At 43.6% G+C, this 23,344-nt stretch overlaps 2 protein-coding genes across 5 annotated transcripts; one reads left to right on the top strand and one right to left on the bottom strand.

The window, feature by feature from the left end:
• Positions 1-56: 56 nt before the first annotated feature.
• On the bottom strand, positions 57-19,512 carry CIB3 (calcium and integrin binding family member 3). Of its 4 annotated transcripts, none has more exons than XM_074939869.1 (7): positions 19,430-19,512; positions 15,196-16,416; positions 14,805-14,839; positions 10,291-10,402; positions 9,757-9,904; positions 1,218-1,413; positions 57-374 (listed from the first exon to the last, which is right to left on the bottom strand). In XM_074939869.1, the coding sequence occupies exons 2-7, from the start codon at positions 15,244-15,246 to the stop codon at positions 353-355; spliced, it is 564 nt and encodes a 187-aa protein (XP_074795970.1). In that variant the 5' UTR covers positions 15,247-16,416; positions 19,430-19,512; the 3' UTR covers positions 57-352. The 4 variants fall into 4 exon arrangements, with proteins under 4 accessions (XP_074795970.1, XP_074795969.1, XP_074795971.1 ...); XM_074939870.1 differs by lacking the exon at positions 15,196-16,416 and adding an exon at positions 12,322-12,479 and having other exon boundaries at positions 58-374; positions 19,430-19,472; XM_074939868.1 differs by lacking the exon at positions 19,430-19,512 and having other exon boundaries at positions 15,196-16,961.
• Positions 19,513-19,578: 66 nt separating this feature from the next.
• Positions 19,579-22,532, top strand: FAM32A (family with sequence similarity 32 member A). Its single transcript, XM_074939874.1, has 4 exons — positions 19,579-19,734; positions 19,853-19,994; positions 20,238-20,291; positions 22,097-22,532. The coding sequence occupies exons 1-4, from the start codon at positions 19,658-19,660 to the stop codon at positions 22,163-22,165; spliced, it is 342 nt and encodes a 113-aa protein (XP_074795975.1). The 5' UTR covers positions 19,579-19,657; the 3' UTR covers positions 22,166-22,532.
• Positions 22,533-23,344: the final 812 nt, after the last annotated feature.

The following is a 23,344-nucleotide window of genomic DNA, read 5'->3' as shown; positions in this document are numbered from 1 at the left end:
CAAATAAATTGGTTAGTCTCTAAGGTGCCACAAGTCCTCCTTTTCTTTTCTTTTTGCGAATACAGACTAACACGGCTGTTACTCTGAAACCTGAAAGACTTTTTAAAATATTTTATTGGCAAAAAAAACACTTCTGCTAAATTACAATTCATCAGGATTTCCCTTTGTATCTTCTAAAGATTTAAATGAGACAAAACAAGACTTGCTCTTCAGTGTCTGAAAATCCTTCTTTGGTCCTCTCTCTCTCTCATATGAACAGAACCCCAAGCAAAATAATTCTGAAAGCTGATGGTAATGACATATTGAAGACTCAAGACGCAGTTCTCGTCTCTCTCTCTCTTTTTCACCAGATTCAGATTCGAATGTGAAATGTACTATTTACAAAAAAAAAAAAAAAAAAAATCAAATCACTTATGTGCGGCTTTTCATCTGTAGATCTAAAAGCACTTTACTAAGGCTGAATAAACTAACAGCTGAAAGCTAAATGCTAGGACTGTGTTGCAAGTCGGTGATTGTTTCATAGACACATTTTTTGGTACCTGATCTTTTTGTGTAACTGCACAATTTGAAACACTTCATAGGATAAAACAGAAGTCAGAAACCGAGTCTGGAGAGAAAAATATAATTGAATGTATGCTGAATAGTAGTATTTATGAACGGTAATTCAGTGTAGTGTGTGACAGAGATCCAGTCATCCTTAACTTGGGTACACTTAATTTTATTTTCTGGTTTGGGGATAAGAATTTAAAATGCTGAAGTTTTGAAGAATCTTATGATTTAATTAAAAATTCTTTAATTTTAAAAGACTGTTTCCATTGCAGTGTTGCCAACTCTTCCAAATCTATCATGAGTCTCTCAGTATTTTGTAAGTCCCATCTCCTGGAGTCATGAGATTATGTGAGACTCTCAGCTATATATATATATATATATATTTAAAGCAGGTTTCTAGCACTCCTGGGTGTGGAGAAAAGTTGGAAAATATGGTCTGAAGTTCAATAAACAAAAGAGAAATAAGAACCCAAATCATTTTTTAATCTTGTTAATTTGGGGAGATGGGGTTGACTCATGTTTTTTGAATGGTTAAGGTTGGGAATAGTGGCACTGACTGTTAGACAGGGAAGTTTTTAATCTGCAAGTGCTTGTAAACCATGTGCTTGTAAAGGGCCTCTGATAGAAAGTAAGGAGGATTCCCATATGTATAACAAGGCTGCTGTTACCTGAGGAAATCAGGAGCTCGTACTATCATGTGCTGAAAATCTTCCACAGAGAGTTTGCCATCATTGTCTTGATCAGCTTCATCAATCACCTTGTCACATACAAGAGAAACCTCCTCTGGGGTAAGTTCATTTCGGGTCAGTTTGTTAACAGTTTTCTCCAAGTCTGATTTGCATATGTAATCATCATTGTTAAAATCTGTCAAAGAAAACAGAATGAATAAATTCAAAATTACAAGAGCTGTCCTCTACATGTCTCTCAGCCAGCCCCACAGTGAAAAGCTGTGTGTGTGACTCATTACCAAATCCCAATACCTCTGAATAATGGGACTCCCAAATAGAATTTTATAATTGTACACTCCTTGCAATTTTTAATTTGCATTTATAAAATTACTTAAAAGGTACTGTGATGGGGTGCCTGCCCCACACCAGCCCTGAGAGGGTTAAAACCAGCCCAGGGAGGCTGAGGGGCAGGCAGCCAAAGGAGTGGCTGCAGGGGAAACAGCCAATTAGGGCAGCTGCTGTAGATAATTAGGGTGGTGGCTGGACCAACCAATCAGGACTCAGCCGGCCCATATAAAAGGAAGCTACAAGTCAGAGCCACTAAGTCTGCTGCAGGGGGCTCCTGACAGGCTGTCAGGATTTACAGTGCCTCCACCCCGCCACTGAAGGAGTGGCCTGGCTATGGACTGCCAAGCCACTGTGAGGAGTGGCTGGACTCTTGTTGGAGGAGTCCCCTGGAAGTGGGGGAAACAGATGGTGACACAGCTAGAAGGCTGTGCCACAAAGCAGACTCTGAGAGAAAGAAGCCATAACGGGTCTGCAGGCGGAGGCAACGACAGGAACCACCACCACTTAAGGGCGCACATGTGGGGACAGAGCTAATTCCCAAAACACCCAGAAGGAGGCGCCAGTGTGTGAGTGACTGTGACAAGCACCCATCCACAGGCTCTGCATACTCAATCATATAGATCCCAAATAGCTTCACCCCCCCTAACAAAATCTACCCATAATCAGAATAGCAAACTAATATTAATGAACTAAATACATAATAAAGCACAGTTAAAGGAACTGTTTGATTCCCTCCCACCCCCAGTGCTGAGTCACTTCCACCTAAAAGTGCAAAAACAGAACTTGCTGTTCTGTTTGTATTGCATAATAGGTTGTTCGGCTTTTGTTGAAATCGAAAGAAAATTCAACTGAAAACAATATTACAAGAAAGACTAAACTACTCCTGTTCTTAAAATTGCCTTATGAGAAACTCTGATATAAGGCAAGGCTTTTCAAAGGACCCCATTGGAGTTGGGGCACCTAATTTTCATAAGGCAGAACTTTTCCAAGCAGTCTAATAGTTTTTTCTTAAATGCTGCTTCCTCTAATCATGAGGTTTGGAGATGAAATAACTGCTCTGGATGAAGCACCAGAAATTCTCCAGAGGATGTCAGACTCTGATCAATTGCATCCTCCAATCCCAGTAAAACTAGATCAGAGCCATTGAAGTGCTTAATTAAATAAATTTTTAAAAGGGGAAGGAGAAATACCAGGAGAATCTAATAAGAAAGGATTAAATGGCAAGACAAAAACAATAAAAAATGTGTATGTGCCAGAGGATGTAGGACCTGCCAACTTGTTTTATGGTAAGAAAAAATTAAAAGTCACATCCTAACTATCTGCACCCAGCAGAGATGGAAACTCAGTATATACAGCAGGAGAATGAGAGCCAGCTTCTATAGAAATGAACCATGGAACAGATCAAAAGTTGATCACCATGTTTAATCTAAAGAGAGAAATCCTTGGGGCTTTTGACATACCAGCATTGGAGACATTCTTGGTGGGTGGGAACTCCCAGAGGTAAGTAGGAAACAAGAGTCATGTCTTCCACTCTCCTCCCTAGCTCCCCACCCCTGCAATGGGATTTCTGGTCAAAGACACCATTGTTAAATGTTAATGAAACCTTACATTGATGGGCTAAGTACTCTACCATGTGAGATGCATGAATGGCCAGGAAGGGCATGTCTGAACATGCCAGTTAAGCTGGTCAGGGACCCAGAAGACCTGCTCTGGACATAGCAAAATAGTTGGTACTGGATAGCAAGTACTGATGACAGGTTGACCAGAGTAGTCAAAGGACAGAATTGTTTTCATAATATGTAGGTTTCTCTGTAACTAAGCTAAAAAGGCCATATCTAGTTTAGCTTATGAGAAGTGTAAATCTTGATATGTTAAGCAAACTGCTTCTTCTAATTCCATTTCCTCTGTTTTTAATCAATCTTGGTTTTGGTCATGATTATTGGTCACGAATGATTACTGGGTAATGTCACACAGTCCATAGAGAAAAGAAAACCTTATAACTGCTCAGGCGAGGTGCTGCTGGTTGAAGAATTTATAGAACCTACGTGTCTTTCTCAGGCTTTGGCTATGGTTAAAATTTTACCAGCATAACTATTTCAATTAGGGGTGTGTTTTTTGTTTCCACACACTCATACAGCTAAATAGTAAAAGCCTTAGGTTATGTGTACACTGTCCCGCAGTTCAGCCTACAGGGATGCGCACAACCATGCACACCAAAGTCCTGCACTGTAACTCCCCTGTGTGGACCTTGTGGGCGGAGACAATAAGGTTCCTAGTAGCCCTGTTTGAAGAGGATTATGTTAACACGAACTTGGAACATTTTAGTTCATGCCTGCAGCAGCCACACAGGGGAATTACAGCACAGAACTTTGATGCATATTGCTGTTCACACGCCTGTAGTCCAAACTGCGAGGTGACGTACACAAGCAACTAGTATGGACAGACTTATATGGATATAAAGCTGACTTATGCCATTATGGCTGTTCCCCTTCTTTTACGGGAACAAGCTATGCTGCTATAAGCACTTTTATATTGCTGTAACTGTGTCTCTCCTTACAGTGTGCATGGTAACACCCATTGTTTCATGTTCTCTGTGTATATAAATCTCCCCACTGTATTTTCCACTGAATGCATCCAATGAAGTGAGCTGTAGTTCATGACAGCTTATGCTTTAATAAATTTGTTAGTCTCTAAGGTGCCACAAGTCCTCCTTTTCTTTTTGTGTCTCTAGAAAGACCAGGGGTTGGCAGAGGGAATACATTTTAACTACACTGTCCAACAGGGCCTATATGGGATAACTACTATGTGTATTTGAAGAAATTCTTGAAATGAAGGCTGTGCATTACCACTACGGTCAGTTTTCAAAGTTTCAGGCCTCAGCAAATTCTTTAGGTTCTGTTATGAACCCTCCAATAACTGAGGGCAGCTCGACAGAAGTTTGAGGCTTGGTCTACACTAGGAACGTATGTCAGTATAACTGTTGTTCAGCCGTATGGAAAATCCACACCCCTGAACTACATAGTTATACCAACACCCACCCATCCCCCTGCTGTAGATAGCATTGCATCAATGGGAAGGCGTCTCCTGCTGACATAGCTACCGCCTCTTGGCCATGGTCTACGCTAGGAGTTGAGGTAGAATTTAGCAGCGTTAAATCGATTTAACCCTGCACCCGTCCACACGACGAAGCCCTTTTTTTCGACTTAAAGGGTTCTTAAAATCGATTTCCTTACTCCACCCCCGACAAGGGGATTAGCGCTTAAATTGGCCTTGCCGGGTCGAATTTGGGGTACTGTGGACGCAATTAGACGGTATTGGCCTCCGGGAGCTATCCCAGAGTGCTCTATTGTGACCGCTCTGGACAGCACTCTCAATTCAGATGCACTGGCCAGGTAGACAGGAAGAGGCCCGCAAACTTTTGAATTTCAGTTTCCTGTTTGCATGGTCACCTGCAGCTTGCCACGCTGGCCAGAGCTCATCAGCAGAGGTGACCATGATGGAGTCCCAGAATCACAAAAGAGCTCCAGCACGGACCAAACGGGAGGTACGGGATCTGATCGCTGTATGGGGAGAGGAATCCGTGCTATCAGAACTCCATTCCAGTTTTCAAAATGCCAAAACATTTGTCAAAATCTCCCAGGGCATGAAGGACAGAGGCCATAACAGGGACCCGAAGCAATGCCGTGTGAAACTTAAGGAGCTGAGGCAAGCCTACCAGAAAACCAGAGAGGCAAACGGCCGCAGAAGGGACCTCTGGTGAGTGTACCTTTTAAAATACTGTACATGGTTTAAAAGCAAGCATGTTTAATGATTAATTTGCCCTGGCATTTGCAGCTCTCCTGGATGTACTCCCAAAGCCTTTGCAAAAGGTTTCTGGGGAGGGCAGCCTTATTCCGTCCACCATGGTAGGACACTTTACCACACCAGGCCAGTAGCACGTACTCGGGAATCATTGTAGAACAAAGCATTGTAGTGTATGTTTGCTGGCATTCAAACAACATCCGTTCTTTATCTCTCTGTGTTATCCTCAGGAGAGTGATATCATTCATGGTCACCTGGTTGAAATAGGGTGCTTTTCTTAAGGAGACATTCAGAGGTGCCCGTTCCTGCTGGGCTGTTTGCCTATGGCTGAACAGAAATGATTAGGGGTCTGGAACACACGACTTATGAGGAGAGGCTGAGGGAACTGGGATTGTTTAGTCTGCAGAAGAGAAGAATGAGGGGGGATTTGACAGCTGCTTTCAAGTACCTGAGAGCTGGTTCCAAAGAGGATGGTTCTAGACTATTCTCAATGGTAGAAGATGACAGGACAAGGAGTAATGGTCTCAAGTTGCAGTGGGGGAGGTTTAGGTTGGATATTAGGAAAAACTTTTTCACTAGGAGGGTGGTGAAACACTGGAATGCGTTACCTAGGGAGGTGGTAGAATCTCCTTCCTTAGAAGTTTTTAAGGTCAGGCTTGACAAAGCCCTGGCTGGGATGATTTAATTGGGGATTGGTCCTGTTTTGAGCAGGGGGTTGGACTAGATGACCTCCTGAGGTCCCTTCCAACCCTGATATTCTATGATTCTATGATTCCCTGCTGTTAGCCACGGGGACGGGTGAGGGGCTAGCCATGTGGTGGGGGGAGGCAAAATGCGACCTTGGAACGAAAGCACATGTGCTGTGTATGTAATGTTAACAGCAAGGTTTACCGTGAAAGAGTGTAGCCATTGTTCTAGAATATGCGTCTTTTTAAATACCACTGTCTCTTTTTTTTTTTTTCTCCACCAGCTGCATGTGTTTCAAGGATCACAGGATCTTCTCCTTCCCAGAGGCTAGTGAAGATTAGAAGGCGAAAAAAACGCACTCATGATGAAATGTTCTCTGAGCTGTCCTCCCACACTGACAGAGCACAGACGAATGCGTGGAGGCAGACAATGTCAGAGTGCAGGAAAGCACAAAATAACTGGGAGGAGAGATGGCGGGCTGAAGAGAGTAAGTGGCGGGCTGAAGAGAGGGCTGAAGCTGAAAGGTGGCGGCAGCATGATGAGAGGAGGCAGGATTCAATGCTGAGGCTGCTGGAGGATCAAACCAATATGCTCCAGCCTATGGTTGAGCTGCAGGAAAGGCAGCAGGAGCACAGACCACCGCTACAGCCCCTGTGTAACCAACCGCCCTCCTCCCCAAGTTCCATAGCCTCCTCACCCAGACGCCCAAGAATGCGGTGGGGGGGCCTCCGGCCACTCCACCCCAGAGGATTGCCCAAGCAACAGAAGGCTGGCATTCAATAAGTTTTAAAGTTCTGTGTGGCCTTGTCCTTCCCTCCTTCACCACCCCTCCTGGTGCTTCTCTCCTCCACCACCCCTCCTGGGCTACCTTGGTAGTTATCCCCCTGTCTGTGTGATGAATGAATAAAGAATACATGAATGTGAACCAACAATGACTTTATTGCCTCTGCAAGCGGTGATCGAAGGGAGGAGGGGAGGGTGGTTAGCTTACAGGGAAGTAGAGTGAACCAAGGGGCGGGGGGTTTCATCAAGGAGAAACAAACAGAACTTTCACACCGTAGCCTGTCCAGTCATGAAACTGGTTTTCAAAGCTTCTCTGATGCGTACCGCACCCTCCTGTGCTCTTCTAACCGTCCAGGTGTCTGGCTGTGCGTAACCAGCAGCCAGGTGATTTGCCTCAACCTCCCACCCCACCATAAACGTCTCCCCCTTACTCTCACAGATATTGTGGAGCGCCCAGCAAGCAGTAATAACAGTGGGAATATTGGTTTCGCTGAGGTCTAACTGAGTCAGTAAATTGCGCCAGTGTGCTTTTAAACATCCAAATGCACATTCTACCACCATTTTGCACTTGCTCAGCCTGTAGTTGAACAGCTCCTGACTACTGTCCAGGCTGCCTGTGTATGGCTTCATGAGCCATGGCATTAAGGTGTAGGCTGGGTCCCCAAGGATAACTATAGGCATTTCAGCATTCCCAACGGTTATTTTCTGGTCTGGGAATAAAGTCCCTTCCTGCAGCTTTTGAAACAGACCAGAGTTCCTGAAGATGCAAGCGTCATGTACCTTTCCCGGCCATCCCACATTGATGTTGGTGAAACGTCCCTTGTGATCCACCAGTGCTTGCAGCACTATTGAAAAGTACCCCTTGCAGTTTATGTACTCGCCGGCTTGGTGCTCTGGTGCCAAGATAGGGATATGGGTTCCGTCTATGGCCCCGCCACAGTTAGGGAATCCCATTGCAGGAAAGCCATCCACTATGACCTGCACATTTCCCAGGATCACTACCCTTGATATCAGCAGATCTTTGATTGCGTTGGCTTCTTGCATCACAGCAGCCCCCACGGTAGATTTGCCCAGTCCAAATTGATTCCCGACTGACCGGTAGCTGTCTGGCATTGCAAGCTTCCACAGGGCTATTGCCACTCGCTTCTCAACTGTGAGGGCTGCTCTCATCTTGGTATTCTTGCGCCTCAGGGCAGGGGAAAGCAAGTCACAAAGTTCCATGAAAGTGCCCTTATGCATGCAAAAGTTTCACAACCACTGGGAATTGTCCCAGACCTGCAACACTATGCAGTCCCACCAGTCTGTGCTTGTTTCCCAAGCCCAGAATCGGCGTTCCACTGCATGAACCTGCCCCATTAGCACCATGATGCCCACAGTGCCAGGGCCCGTGCTTTGAGAGAAGTCTGTGTCCATGTCCTCATCACTCACGTCACCACGCTGACGTCGCCTACTCGCCCAATATCGTTTTGCCAGGTTCTGGTGCTGCATATACTGCTGGATAATGCGTGTGGTGTTTAATGTGCTCCTAATTGCCAAAGTGATCTGAGCGGGCTCCATGCTTGCCGTGGTATGGCGTCTGCACAGAAAAAAGGCGCGGAACGATTGTCTGCCGTTGCCCTGATGGAGGGAGGGGCGACTGACGACGTGGCTTACCGGGTTGGCTTACAGGGAATTAAAATCAACAAAGGGGGTGGCTTTGCGAGAAACTGAATGGCCCCCTCAAGGGTAGAACTCAAAACCTCAAGGATAGAACTCAAAACTGGGTTTAGCAGTCCGTTGATTTCACAGAGGGAGGGAGGGAGGAGAAAATGAATACAAAACAAATCTGGTCTATTTCTTGTTTTGAACCACTTCATCTATCTTTATACGTCTTGCTGGCAGCAGACTGTGCAGTACGACCCCTTGCCATCGTCAACACCTGGGTGCTTGGCAGAAGACAGTGCAGTATGACGACTAGCCATCATCTTCTGCTAGCTGCAGGTTAAAAGACAGTGCACTGCCGGTAGGATTCAATCGCCATGAGACGAAACAAGGGAAATGGCCTGGCTGAGTCACTCCCATGTTTGCCCAGGCACCCGGTTAAAAGAGCACCCAGGACTACATCGATGATGGCTACCAGTCATACTGCACTGTCTGCTGCCAAAAGGCAATAAACTGCTGCTGTGTAGCAAGGCAGTACCACGTCTTCCAGCATCCAGGAGACATACGGTGATGGTGAGCTGAGCGGGCTCCATGCTTGCCGTGGTATGGCGTCTGCACAGGTAACTCAAGAAAAAAGGCGCAAAACGATTATCTGCCCTGGCTTTCACGGAGGGAGGGAGGGAGGGAGGGAACGGGGGCCTGACGATATGTACCCAGAACCACCCGCAACAATGTTTTAGTCCCATCAGGCACTGGGATTTCTACCCAGAATTCAAATGGGCGGCAGCAACTGCAGGAACTGTGGGATAGCCACCCACAGTGCAACACTCCGGAAGTCGACGGTTGCCTCGGTACTGTGGACACACTCCGCCGACTACATGCACTTAGAGCACTTGTGTGGGGACACACACAATCAACTGTATAAAAACGCTTTCTACAAAACCGACTTCTATAAATTCGACCTAATTTCATAGTGTAGACATACCCTTGGGGAGGTAAAGTACCTACATCAACATGAGACGCTCACCCATTGGTGCAGCTAGCATCTTCACTGAAGTGCTGCATCAGTGCAGAGTTGTACATGTAGACCTGCCCTAAGAGAGATGATCCCCTTGTTTGTGATGATGAGGGCCATATAAGTACCAAAGTACATACACAGACCCAACTGAGATGGCAGTTTGCAGTGCACATTTTAAGTGCTCTTGCATCAAGGAACCTTGAGTCATATACAGCACCAGGATTTCCTCCAAACTTTACTATCTATGCCAGTTTCACTCACCATAAATTTTAAAGGCATAATAAGCTTTGAGGTCTCTGGGAGCCATTTCACTCAGGACTGAAAACATGTCCAAAAAGTCATCTAAAGTCATGTTGCCCTCTCCATCCTCTGAGAAAACCTCTGCTATCCGTTGACGGAATGGATTGTCCTGTGGAACAGGGATGCAGGATAAAACAGGTCAGTCTTTACTATCATTTATGTCAAGGCACCCGATGGACTCAGTAGCCCAGATCCAGTTTTGCCACCTCTTTATTTTAACCCAGGTGTGGCAGACAAACACCCCCTTGCTCTGCTACTCTTATGTACTAAGGCTGACTCAGAGACCAGCAGGCCCAGCTTCAGCCTTCTCTATTCTACATGGTGCTTCAAAATGTTTTCAAAGACAACTACTGAATTAGAGAGCTATTCACCAGGAAGCCAGGATTCAGATATCTTTCAGCCTCCTGGTAATTAGTACAGGATGAATTATTTAGCAGAAGTGGAGGAAAGTGAAATGTGGCTCCCTATCTAGCATCTGTGTTCCTTGGACTGTACCTTCAGCTCTGCCATGCTGCCAATAAGTTCATAGGGAAGCTTCACATCTGGTTTATTTATATAGCTGAGTGGGACCAGCTGTGGGGCCAGGTCTCGGTATCTGTAAAACAGTCTGGAAAGGGAAGGAAAGGCTCATTTAGGGCTCAATATACTCATGGCTCTAATAACAATGTTTGTCTATTCAATATTGCTCTTTTATATTTCACATCATTTAGCAGGGTGGTTACATTTAAATGTCACATAGTATGCTTGATGAAGGAAGAAACATAGTATTAAATATACTTCTTGTATTATATATTAACCAGAAAAGTTATTTTCAGCGTTACATAAAAATGAAGGGGGTAAAAAGGTCTAATCAAGAACTAGGCAGTTGTACTATGGGAAACAGAATGACAGAAGCAGTTTTCTAACTTTATTTAGTAATTTACTACTGCCTCAGTGATGCTTCCATCTCACTTCTGCTAGTCTGACATCACTCTATCTGCAGCCATTTTTACATGATTGTATTACTGAGAGGAACAGCCTTCAACGTTCTCAATGCTCTAAGACTAATCCAGCTAAAATTCCACTCTGGAGAAAGCAAAACAACATAAAACAGTATTTCTAACTATCTGGATTATTACTACTAAGCCAGCAGCCTACAATTGTCCTCCCTCTCATCCCCCGCAATATCCACCACAGCACCTTAGCCCTTTGCTCACACTCACTGTAGACTTTCATCTTGAGAGACCAGAGCATGCTCCCTCACACTCTCATGCACTTTCCATGGCCTGCCTGTCTTAATCCCCAACCCCTAATCTTTCTAGCCTGCTAGTCCTTTTTACTCTATGATCCAGGTTCTCTCTTGTGTCTCCAGCCCCTTGCCTCCTCCCTGATTATTTATTATTTGTATTACCATAGCAGCTAGGAGCCTCAGTCATGGACCAGGATACAAACAGCACAAAAAGACACTCTGCCCCAAACAGTTTACAGTCTAAGATGGCTGCCACTTTCATGCAGCTGGTTCATGAATGTTTTAGAAGCCGATAAAGAAATTGGCCAGAATGGCAGGAATCACATTGCCCATCTAAGAACTGAAAATTGTCAGCTGTTTCTTCAGGAGTCCCATACAATGTGGTAAGAGGACACTTAGCTCAGCAAATTAAGAACATGGTATCTCTGTGTCTCTTATTAAACTAATTCAGCTGCCAGCCTTAGTGATAGAATGGCCATTCATATACAGCAAATCCTGATATTCCTACCCTATAGTTTTGGTGTGACCTCCAGTGCATCTGGTGCAGTTCAGCTGACTGGGGAAGGCAGGCCAGGAGGCTGGCGTCCCCTCAGAGGACACACAGCCCCCTCATACTAGGATCCTCCTTCTGGTGGGGTGCCAGTTGGGATAGTAGGAGGTGGCTCTGCTACTGCACTGTCCTTCCTGAAGAGAGAGAATCTAACTAAGATAGAAACTACAGTACTGCAATCTTTACATGGCTGCAAGAGCTGCAAAAGCCTCTAGGAAAGGATTCCTCCAGCACCATCTCTATACAATTCCCCTGGTCAAGTCCCTGCGCTTGAAATAGGGTTTACCTCCCTATTGCAGCAATATAACAGGCTCAATGCCTTGTCTGATTGAAAAGATTTCTATTTTTCATGAGTCATAGAAGGGCAAATTAAGCCAAACCCTGTCTCAGTTCAACAGCTCTATCTGACTAAACCTAGGAACAAAACTGGGTCAGATCTCTGGGTTCTAATCTGCTTTTCTCAGATGGATTCTAAGGGAAAGGGAAGCTTGTGGGTGTTCTGCACAGTTTTTTCCCCTGTACCTGCAGTGGCACCTCAATCTGTGTTTTAGTTTCTTGAACAGTCCTTGTTCCCTGGATAGAGAAAATTAATAAAGGCAAGAAATAGCAAAACAACCCTCCCCCCCCCCCCACACTTTTGTCTTTTAAGTCCTTCTCAAGATATTAGTCACCAGTAGCCTTTTCCATGTTCCTCTGATTCCCAGCTAGCCACCCAGGCATTAGTACCCCCACTTGAAAGCTGCTTTACTTGGCAAGTGTATCTCCAAAAGAGGCCAAAAGAGCTGCCTCATATCCACATGCAAAATCCATGCTGGGATGTATGTGGGCAAATGCTGCTCAGGACTCTGTGTGGCCATGAATTCTGAGTGAAGCCTTCTTAGTGATCCTGTCCTAGTGAATAAGGTGCTGCAGAAGAGACAGAGGGAAGAGCTGCTGGGTTAGAAAAGAGCTGTAAAGCACTGCACCGCATTTTACAGACTAATTCTGCAGACAATCTTCTCAGTAATATTTCATTCCAGCTCCCATTGAAGTCAAGGCCTCTTATTGTGGTGTTAAATATGGATTTAGGTGCCTAAATGAAGGCACACAACTTTAAACATTTTGGGTATAATAATGACACATAGATTTTTAAGGTCTGAAGGGACCTCTGTGATACAAATAAGCGATCTTCAAAAGATCTCAGAAGAATTAAGAATGGGGTGCAATAATGAAAATATTTTATGCCTACCCTGCCTTTGAAATGCGCAAACCTTTTCCCCCAGCAAAAACAAACAAGAAAACCCACAGGTGCTAGGAATAAGGAACACCTCCAGGACTAGGTAGTCCACACAGTGGTAGGAGTGTCCTCTACCCTAATCTCTTAGGCTTTCCTTAGATACCTGCTAAAATTTCCCTTCCTTTTTTCTCAGCTTTAAGGCTTACAAAAAATGGGCTTGTTGTACCCTTCAAATGTGGGACTTCATCCTGCCTTTTGTTGCCCACCCAAACCTCCCACTGATTTTGTTGGGACTCAGAGCCAAGAATGGGAGAAGATCTATAAAATGACCTCAAAATTTATTTATTTTTCTCAGTGCTATTTACTTCCATTCTTGCACTAGACTGAGGAGCCCATTCACAGTTGTCACCAATGAAAATGGTATCAAACAATGGGACAGAATTTTCTAAAGGGTTTCCTATCAATAATAAATGCCTTATTCATGATATAATTATGGTCTTGGCCTCTATTCAATACGTGAAGACACAACCAGCTTAGGTTTAATTTATTACAGAGGTTCACTTCATTTGCATTTTGTGCTGCACAGCACTCATAAACAGAGACCAGGGTGGGCAGCAATGGGAGATCATAGTCTGCTGTAGAAGGGCACTCTCCTTATGAAATTGTCATCTGCACTCTACTTTCCAAAGGAATTGGTACATTGATGTTGTGCAGTGACAACCTAAGAAAAGGACAGGTGCTGGAAGTGTTTCTGCTGATTAATGTGCTGCATGGTAAATGAGAACCAAAAGCTGATTTCCCCATGCAAACAGTTGTCCACCACATCAGCAGAATACACTACTATTGTGTGCCAGCACATGCAAAAGTAAACTGTGGTACCACTAGGAGACCAGGTTCAACTTGCCAATTAGGACTCTTGATCCCTCAGCCAATGAGACATATAATGTATTACAAATCACTAAGCCCTTCCTCCTCACCCCCTTGTGCCCAGGTGACTAAAGATCAAATGAATTGTCTAATATGTATCACTTACTTGGAAGAGGTCCTAAAATTTCTGGAAATGAGCGATTCAGGCTAACCCAGGCCTTGTGCTCCAGCAAGGCACCAGGCTTCAAAATATCAGGCAGCTTTTCACACATAAAATCCCAGTGGGTGGCATCATGTTGTCTCAGCAAAAGCTTTTAGGCTACTTTGATGCTGGTGTGATTACTGTGGAATCATTTTTGTGAAATAATTTAATCCCTAATCTTGTATAATGGGCCTTGGGACTTGCAAAAAATGTCTCAGGAAAATATAATAAATGCAGATGTAACTAGAGACAGAAAACAATAGATGCTCAGGAGACAGCACTGTGTTGTCAGGACAAAATAAAAAGCTTTCACTTTAGCTTTTGCTGTTTTAATAGAAAAAATGAGCCAACCAAAGTAATGGAAAAGAGCATGCTACAGGGTCAAAGCAGAATGATTTCAAAGCTAGAACAATCCTGCATTTGTAAAGAGATGAAATAGAGGCTCTAATTACATTTTTATACCTCATATTTCTATAAATCTAAGAAATTATAGTTACCATTAAGAAAATAAATCTGCATGGCACTACAATATTTCTTAGGTTACAATATAAAGACAATAGAACAAGATCATGTACTACTGGGAAAATACTTAAACAGAAGGCATATGCCAAGGGTAGCAGTGTTCTGTGTAGCACTTGTTATAAAACAAGGTAGTGGGGCATGGGGCCCTCTGACAGAGTATTTAGTGAAATACTTAGATGTAACTTGTTATAGTGTTTTGGGTGGAAGTGGCTGGCATGTTAATTGAATTATAGATTTTTGTCTTAACTAAAAACATTGAACATGATTTTTGTGCGTGTGTGTGTTATCTGTTGTTATCTATCATAATGACACTGTATTAAATCCTATTTAAAACTTATTAAAAAGATTACTAAGCTCACTAGGTAAGTGGCCTGACTTTATAATAATCTCCTTATAGTTTTACAGACAAAAAATATAGACGCACCTCAGAATTTCTTTCCTTGTAAAGAATGTGCAGTCCTGTAAAATATGGAAAGATATAAAATGTGGCGGTGAAATTTTGTTTGTTTTTAAACACACACTGGCCCAAACTCTTTCCTGTTGTAAACACACTGACTTCGCTGGATTTACATTAGTGATGAAGCTGGCCCAAGCTTTATAAACTTTCTGTTCAATTATAAAGTAATGTTTGACAGTTTCTTCTCACATAAAAAAAGGTAAAGGGGTATTAAACAGCCATAAATCATTTACTCTAAAGACTTCGGACACCATTTGATATTTCTGGTTAGTGCCATATAACTAAGTGCTGGACACTTCTTTAAAACAACCTGCCATTATCCTGCATTGTGTCTAATTTGTCTTTTGTTTGTTCTTACCTGATACGCATCCAGCTGCTCTGGAGTGAAAATGGTTTGTTTATTGCCCATTTCTGTTTCTGAATCCTGATTCTTGTCCCATTGCTCTTTCCCCTTAAGTTACCTTTACAGGAAGGCTGAATATTGAGATATGAAAAGCTGCAACAATGAGGTTCGGACAGAGAGGAGGATCAGGTAACCACCTTCCCTGCTCCATGGATTTCAGAATCATAATAGGAGCATTTCATCAAATCTTTAGTCTGAATACGTAAGACTCTCATACAGCATCATTCACCTGCTTCCTGTGTGCTCTGCAGAGACTCGTATTACAGCATTTAACAAACAACTAACACACTTTCTATCCCTTGTCTCTGAGCTAGATAGGGAACTTTGTGGATGTTAGTTTTATGTTTCTAGCAAATAAATTCACATACTTGAAGACTGCTAGGAACTCTCTTTCTTCCTTCAACATTCAGCAACTCACTCTAAAAAAGAATCACAGTGAATATGGTCCTGAGTCCTTTTCTTAATGTTCATTATAATACACATTCTGCTCCATATGCTAAGTCTATACTGTATTTTTGACTGTGTACAGCAGCAGCAGCAATATTATACTCAAGCTCTTGCTCTTTTTTTTTTTTTTTTTTTTTTTTTTTTAACATCCATCCCATGCCAACGTTGGCACACAATGCAGAAACCATTCCTCTGCCATTTACTGAGGCTTCCTTCCATTTGCTCTATGGTATAGAGATTGACTATTCTGTCTTCCCTGCTAAGGTTTCTTCTTAAGGTTTCTCTTATGTGTCGTCATTTCTCACACCAGTTGGTTTCCACTTGACACCTTCATGTGTGAGTCTGTGTTGGCATCCGGATTACATGACCCAAAAATGTCCAGTGCCCCAATCTGATTCTAGTGGAAATGAGCTACTGGTTGGTGAAGTGACTTCTCTGAGCAATTAGTTGGTGATGAACTCTTTCCAACCAATGCCCAGAATCTTTGATAGGCACTTATTTGCAAAGGCATCTGGTTTTATACATGTTTGAGTAGATCTCCAGTTCTCACAGACGTATGTTAACATTGAGATTACATTTGAATTGAAAATTCTCAGTTTTTTTTCTGGTGCTGTATAGCTTTGATTTCCATATGTTCCTGAGCCTTCTGCAGTGTGATACCACACAGGATGAAAAAGGTAGGGGATGTAAAGCTTAGAGAAGAACAGGTTGGATTCGGCCCAAGAGATCCTGTGCAGATTAGATATCCATATTAAGAACCATCATACAAAAATGTATAGAATGTCAAGCTCCCCTCTTCATCAATGTAATTGATTTTCCAAAGACATTTGACAGCCTACACAGACATACATCGTGGAATATTCTTCCTTCTATAGTACCCCAGCTAAAGTCGTCAACATAATCAAGGCAATGTATACAAATGCAAAGTGCTCTATAAAAATTAACAACCAGACAACAGAGTTTTCAGTGTGGACACTGGCATGATACAGGGCTGCATTTTATCTCCCCTATAGCTTGGCATTACCATAAACTGGATAACGAAGAAGTGTGTTAGCAACACATACGCCGGTATAACATGGGTAGATGTCAAATGCCTAGAAGACATAGACTTTACTAATGATACTGCACTACTGAGCAACACCATCAGAAATTTACAAAGACAGACAACTTGGCAGAAATAACAGGCCAAATGGGGATCAAATTCATTACGCTAAAACAAATATCCTTGAAACCCAGACATCAAGCAGTAAGGCAAAAATATCAAGAAAGTAGAAAAATTAATTTATCTGGACAGCACCATGTTAGCCAACAGAGACCTTTCAAGGATAGGAAAGGCATCCACAGCCTTTACCTCTCTCTCTACTCAGTCATAATTAGTCACATTTGTTATACATAGAAAAATAATGAGAGTACATAATTTGTACATCAACAGCATGTTATTACAAGTATATATTTTCAGACATACATATGAAATACATGCTAGGGTGGAAAATGCAAAATTAAATTTCCATGGTATTTAAAATAAACTTTATTATTTATTATACACATTGCTGTGCCTCAGAGAGAATGTGGGCCATTCTTGTTTTAACAAACATATTAAATTGACAAATTTACAAATTAACAAATACATTAATAAAATTATTTTTACCAGATTATCCTGATTACTCTTGGGCTTTCAGACATATGTTTGGCCACGTGTCAGAAAAGTTATGATAAGAAAACTCCTTTTGTAGGAATATATTTCCAAATAACTATTTCTAGTCTCTAATTGATTTGTTCCTTATTAGAAGGGCAGGATTTGCATTTATAAGAATAATTTTTAAATGGAGACAGCAATTTTTACCTTGCTTTTGGTTTTTATGGTCAGTTTATTACTTCCTGCTGTAAAGTGCACAAATCAGTCAGAGTCACTTTTTTTGTTGAAAATTATGCAAACATTGCCAAATTCTTGTTTCTCGAACTTCACTAATGAAAATGACTGGTATCTGTACATAATTAGTTTCAGGGCGGTAGCCGTGTTAGTCTGTACCAGCAAAAACAACGAGGAGTCCTTGTGGCACCTTAGAGACTAACAAATCTATTTGGGCATAAGCTTTTGAGGACTAAAACCCACTTCATCAGTTTTAGCCCACAAAAGCTTATGCCCAAATAAATTTGTTAGTCTCTAAGGTGCCACAAGGACTCCTTGTTGTTTTTACATAATTAGTATCTTTCAGTTGAGGTACTGCCAGCCTCAAGCATTCAACAGTCATGAGTCAGGCCCCCAAAATAATGCGATTTTGAAAAAAAAAATTGTTTGGCAGGGGCACTGGAACAATGTGTATAGTGAACATAAGAACGGGTCAGACCAAGGTCCATCTAGCCCAGTATCCTGTCTTCCAACAGTGGCCAGTGCCAGGTGCCCCAGAGGGAATGAAGAGAACAGGTAATCATCAAGTGATCCGTTCCTTGTCGCTCATTCCCAGCTTCTGGCAAACAGAGGCTAGGGACACCATTCCTGCCCATCCTGGCTAATAGCCATTGATGGACCTATCCTCCATGAATTTATCTGGTTCTTTTTTGAACCCTGATATGGTGTTGGCCTTCACAACATCCTCTGGCAAGGAGTTCCACAGGTTGACTGTGCGTTGTGTGAAGAAATACTTCCTTTTATTTGTTTTAAACCTGCTGTCTATTAATTTCATTTGCTTCTAGTTCTTGTGTTATGAGAAATAATAAACAACACTTCCTTATCTACGTTCTCTACACCAGTCATGATTTTATAGACCTCAATCATATCTCCCCTTAGCCGTCTCTTTTCCAAGCTGAAAAGTACCAGTCTCATTAATCTCTCCTCATACGGAAGCTGTTCCATACAAGTGGGGACACTGAGAGCCATTGAACTAAACTGTAAACCCTGCATATAATGGAAACCACTTCAAGTCAGGGGGTGCTACAGCACCCCCTGCACCCCTAGTTACAGCACCTATGAAGTTTGGGGGGGTTCTTATTTGCCTTCGGTTTATGAGCCTTTAGGGTTTGTTTCGTTTGCTTCATGTCTTCAAGCTCTTTTCTGCAACCACTGGGGCAAGAAACTTTAAAAAATTAAAGCTGAGATTTTCCTGTTACCTCCTGATTCCAGCAGCTGGGGCTTTAAGAAAAACACCAAATATTATGAAACTTGCAATAAAATTGTGAGAGGTGCCAACTGTCAGGACAAAATGAAAGGATGGCACTTTAGATTCTGCTTGGCTCTAACAGACAAACAAAATGAGGACAATGAAAGCCACGGCAGCCAGTATGTTACAATGTCAAAGCCGAATGATTTCAACGCTGGAACAGCCCTGCATTGGTAAGGAGACAAAAGTGACTTGAAACCAGAAGAAACGGATCCTCCCCACCAGCGCCCTAGCTCTGAACCCTCCCTCCCGCGCTATGCTGTTGTGTTGTGTTGTGTTGTGCTGTGCTGGCGCCAGCCCGCGGCGGTCGCAGAGTCCGAGCGCCGGCCCCACCGCCCAGCTGGGCCCAGAGAGGCCCGACTCCAGAGGCGACTCCGGGGACGTGTTGGTTTTTCCTCCCTCATGCACCACGGCAAGTTCCGCTTGGGGCGGGGCCTTTCCCGGGGCCGGGGAGCTGTTGTGACGGTCTCGTTGCTTACAGTGGAAAAGCTACCGGTGCACTGCACAGCACAACACAACACAACGCTCCTCCTGTCATCCCGCGGAGAGGCCCCCGTCCCTCCCACGGGGCGGCGGCTACTCACAGCAGAACAAGAGCTCGGCCCCGGACCCCGAGCGCCGCCCGGCTCGCTGGGGTCAGCCCCCGCCCATTGCCGGCAGCGGCTGCGCACTGCGCGACTCACGGGCAGGAAACCTCGCTCCCCCGTCAAGCTGTTGCCCCGCCCCGTGCCAGGAAGCCCCGCCCACGCGACCCAAGTTCCCCGTGCCTAACCCGGAAGCGGTCGTGCGCCTGGCCTAGGCCCCGGCGAGGGATGGCGGATTACGAGGGTGTCCAGCGCGCGCCGCTGCGGCTGAAGGGGAGCGGCGCGGCCCCGGCGCTTGGGAAGCGGTGAGCTCCCGGGTTTGTCAGTGGCGCTCCCGGCCGCTGGTGGGAAGGGGGGGTGGTTCAGTGGTTGGGGGGCTCCCTTGGCCTCTCCTCTGAAGCTGCTCGGTCTGTTTTGCTCCAGGAAGAAGAAGAAGGCGGCTAAGGACAAAAGCAAAATCCTGGAGCAGATCGTGAGCAGTAAGAAGCAGGAGGAGGAGAAGAAGCGGACTCTGGATAAGCGGACCCCTGCACAGCTTGCGTATGAGAAGATGCAAGAGAAAAGGGTATGGGGCCACCTCCTTCTGAGCAGTGCTGGGGGTCGGGCAGGGGAGGGAGAGTAATGGCTGGGCTGTGTTTGGCCTACGTGAAACTTGCTTTTACTTTAAACTTGCCTCAAGGATATTTTTGTAGCTTGCCTCAAGGTAAAGGTCAAATCTAAGTTGTGAAATGCAGACTCAATGTGTTGTGTTCACACGTAAAAAATAAAAGTATCACAGCAGTGTGTTAAATCTGTGTTAACTTTTTAGCAAATGGAAAGAATACTGAAGAAAGCCTCCAAAACTCATAAACAAAGAGTTGAGGTAAGCAATGTTCCCTCTAATTTTTTACATCCATGTGTATAATTAATTTTATGTGCTCCAATATGGAGGTGATGTGTGGCGGGGTGGGGATGAGGGATTTGGTGTGCGGGAGAGGGCTCAGGGCTGGGGCAGAGGGTTGGGGTGTGGGGGGTGAGGGCTCCGGCTGGGGGTGAGGGCTCTGGGGTGGGGCTGGGGATGATGGGTTTGGGGTGCAGGCTGCCCTGGGGCTGCGATGGGGACCTAATCAACTATGTGAATGGGCAATACAATAGGCTATGGAATTCAATATTGACAAATGCAAGGTGTAATGCATATGGTACCCATTGCTGGGTTCTAAATTAATTATTAAGTAAGGGGGGAAAGTAATCAGTGTTTGGTGTATATAAAGTGAAGGATTGGAAATATAGAAACTGGTGACACATCTTCAACTGAAATACTGTGTTCAGTTTTTATCACCCTGTCATCCTATCTCAAAATACACAGCAGGTGTAGAAGAGGCTCTAGAGCAGGGGTGGGCAAACTTTTTGGCCTGAGGACCACATCTGGGTATGGAAATTGTATAGTGGGCCATGAATGCTCACAAAGTTAACAATTCAGAGATATTCAAATAAACTTTATTTAATAAAGATACATTTTAGTGGAAATAAACATAAAACCTTACTTACTATTCTAAATATACCGTCATGACAACGTCTTACAATAATTAAAGGAAACTTACGCCCTTTCTCTCTAGCCTGAATTTGTCGGATGTCAGCTTCCAGTCATTGGAACTTATTGAGATTCACCAGCCCCCTGCTCTCAGAAATCTCCTCCCCAATAGGTCCCGACAGCCCACAGCTTTGAAAACCACCACCAAGCACTCACCTAAGCGAACAAGTAGCAGCCAAGGGGGCTTGCACGTTCCGGGTTCTGATGGCGCGTGAGGTGTGTTTGGGTTGTGCAGCCAGAGTAACATGCGCACCCTCATGCCTGTCACACAAGTCCTGAACACGCGGGAGCACCGGAGCGGGGCAACCCCTGACCCCGCTCTCCAGCAGGAGCGCCGGAGTGGGGCGATGGAGCTCGAGGGCCAGATTAAAAGGTTTTATGGGTTGGACGCGGCCCGCGGGCTGTAGTTTGCTCATCCCTGCTCCAAGCAGCAGAAATGGAGGCATTAAGAGACTTGTATATGAAGAGAAAAATGGAGGATTAGAACTGTCCTTGTTTTGGAGAGAAGGCAAGGATATTAGTGAGGTATATAAAATAGGTGATATAGAAAGATAAATGTGATATTTCTTTGTAATCTCTTTAAATACAGGAAAAGGGGAATAGTGAATGAAATTGAAAGGGAACAGATTTACAACCGATAAAAGAAAAGTAATCTGTGTAGCTCACAACCATATTGAAATCAAGAGTTTTTACCTGGATCCAAAAAAGGATTAGCCACCTATAAGGACTTCTTAAATGATACAAGGTCAAAAGCCAACCACTTGATGGAAAATTAGGTAGAAACTTTCCTTCGGGGCATTCTGTTTCATAACTGTCCATTGTGGGGTTTCTTGCCCCTTTCTCTGAAGCATCTGTTCATTCCCTCTGAAGCACCTGGCATTGGCCACTGTTGGAAAACAGAATACTGGGCTAGATGGACCATTGGTCTGACCCACTATGGCTGCTCTTATGTTCTTATCTAGTACTGGCAGACAGGATACTGTACCAGTTGTGCTACTGGTCTGATCTGGAATTGCCAAGTATAAACGTGGAGGAGGAAATAGCAAGGTCAAGTATGTCAGTAATATGTATCTTAAAATACTTTTTTTTCCTCCTAGGATTTCAACAGACACTTGGATGCTCTGACTGAACATTATGACATTCCCAAAGTTAGCTGGACTAAGTGAATGTCTTCTTTTCCACAGTTTTGGATTCTGAGTAGGCTTTTTATTCAAAGGAAATGACTTCGCAAATCTCTGCTCTCCAAGTTGGATATTTTATTAATGTTATGTAAACATTTGTATCTTGGCACTTTTTTCATTGTTCATTTAAAACTATGTTCACAGCACAGCCATCTTCTTGAACTACTAGTAAAGGCCCTGAGCCTCCACTCAGGTGCAAGGATATGGATCCTTTGCAGAGCTCTCGGCAGGAACAGGGCCAAAGGTAGTTCAAGCTTATTGGAGAAATTTATCTAGTGTATTGTTCTAATATTAGCTGGTAGATACCTCTTTTCTTCTTTCCTTTGAAAGGAGGATAACTTCAACAGTGTCCTACATAATAAACTTCATTTATGAATTCAAGGGATTATGTCGTTTGTCTACATCTAGAATTACTCTTAAATATTTTCTGGTTGCTTCCTAAAACCCGTCTTAAACTGCTTGTAACTCTTCAAAATAACTATAGACCTAGAACTACAACTGAGAAAAGCTTATTTACAACCTTTTTTCTGTGATTGGATTATATATGCAAGGGAGAATGGTGGCACCTTGATGGTCCAGTGGCAATTATCAGCCTCACCCCACTGAACTGATTTTATATTTACAATTCTTTAGCCCCTCATTCTGTTTTGGAAGAATACTAAGTGCAATTCGTCGTTAAAATTTTAACATTTAATTATGAAAATAAGTAAAATATTGCTCAATTAATAATCTTGGGAGTTTAATAAACAGAATCAAAGTAATCAAGTTCAGCCCTCTGTGCTGTGGTAGGAGCAAGTAAACGTAGCCTATCCCTGACTGGTGTCTGGCCTACCTGTTTTTAAAAGCCTCCAGTCATGGGGATTCCACAACGTCCCTTGGAAGCCTGTTTCAGAATTTCATAACCCTTACAGTTAGAAAGGTTTTCCTAATAGCTAATCTAAATCTCCCTTGCTGCAGATTAAGCCTGTTGCTTCTTGTCCTACTTTTAGCCGACATAGGAGAACAATTGATCACTGCCCTCTTTATAACAGCCCTTACCATATTTTAAGTGTCTCATCAGTTTTCTTTTCTCAAGATGAAATATGACTCTCTTTTTAGCCTTTCCTCATAGGTCAGTATTCCCAAACCTTTTATCATTTTTATTATCCTCTGGACTCACTCTCA

The sequence above is a fragment of the Natator depressus genome, chromosome 25 (assembly GCF_965152275.1).
Source record: "Natator depressus isolate rNatDep1 chromosome 25, rNatDep2.hap1, whole genome shotgun sequence".
In the NCBI taxonomy this organism is placed as follows: domain Eukaryota; kingdom Metazoa; phylum Chordata; order Testudines; family Cheloniidae; genus Natator; species Natator depressus.
Note: the sequence above shows the minus strand (reverse complement) of the source record. Positions and strands in the feature narration are given on the sequence as shown.

Coding starts and splice junctions, on each gene's coding strand:
- CIB3 (XM_074939869.1), bottom strand. CDS start 15,246: ATGGGCAATAAACAAACCATTTTCACTCCAGAGCAGCTGGATGCGTAT. Junction 1,414..9,756: donor TTATGCCTTTAAAATTTATG/GTGAGTGAAACT, acceptor TTTCTTTGACAG/ATTTTAACAATGATGATTAC. Junction 375..1,217: donor CGAGCTCCTGATTTCCTCAG/GTAACAGCAGCC, acceptor TTTTGTAAATAG/TACATTTCACATTCGAATCT.
- FAM32A (XM_074939874.1), top strand. CDS start 19,658: ATGGCGGATTACGAGGGTGTCCAGCGCGCGCCGCTGCGGCTGAAGGGG. Junction 19,735..19,852: donor GCCCCGGCGCTTGGGAAGCG/GTGAGCTCCCGG, acceptor GTTTTGCTCCAG/GAAGAAGAAGAAGGCGGCTA. Junction 19,995..20,237: donor AGAAGATGCAAGAGAAAAGG/GTATGGGGCCAC, acceptor TTAACTTTTTAG/CAAATGGAAAGAATACTGAA.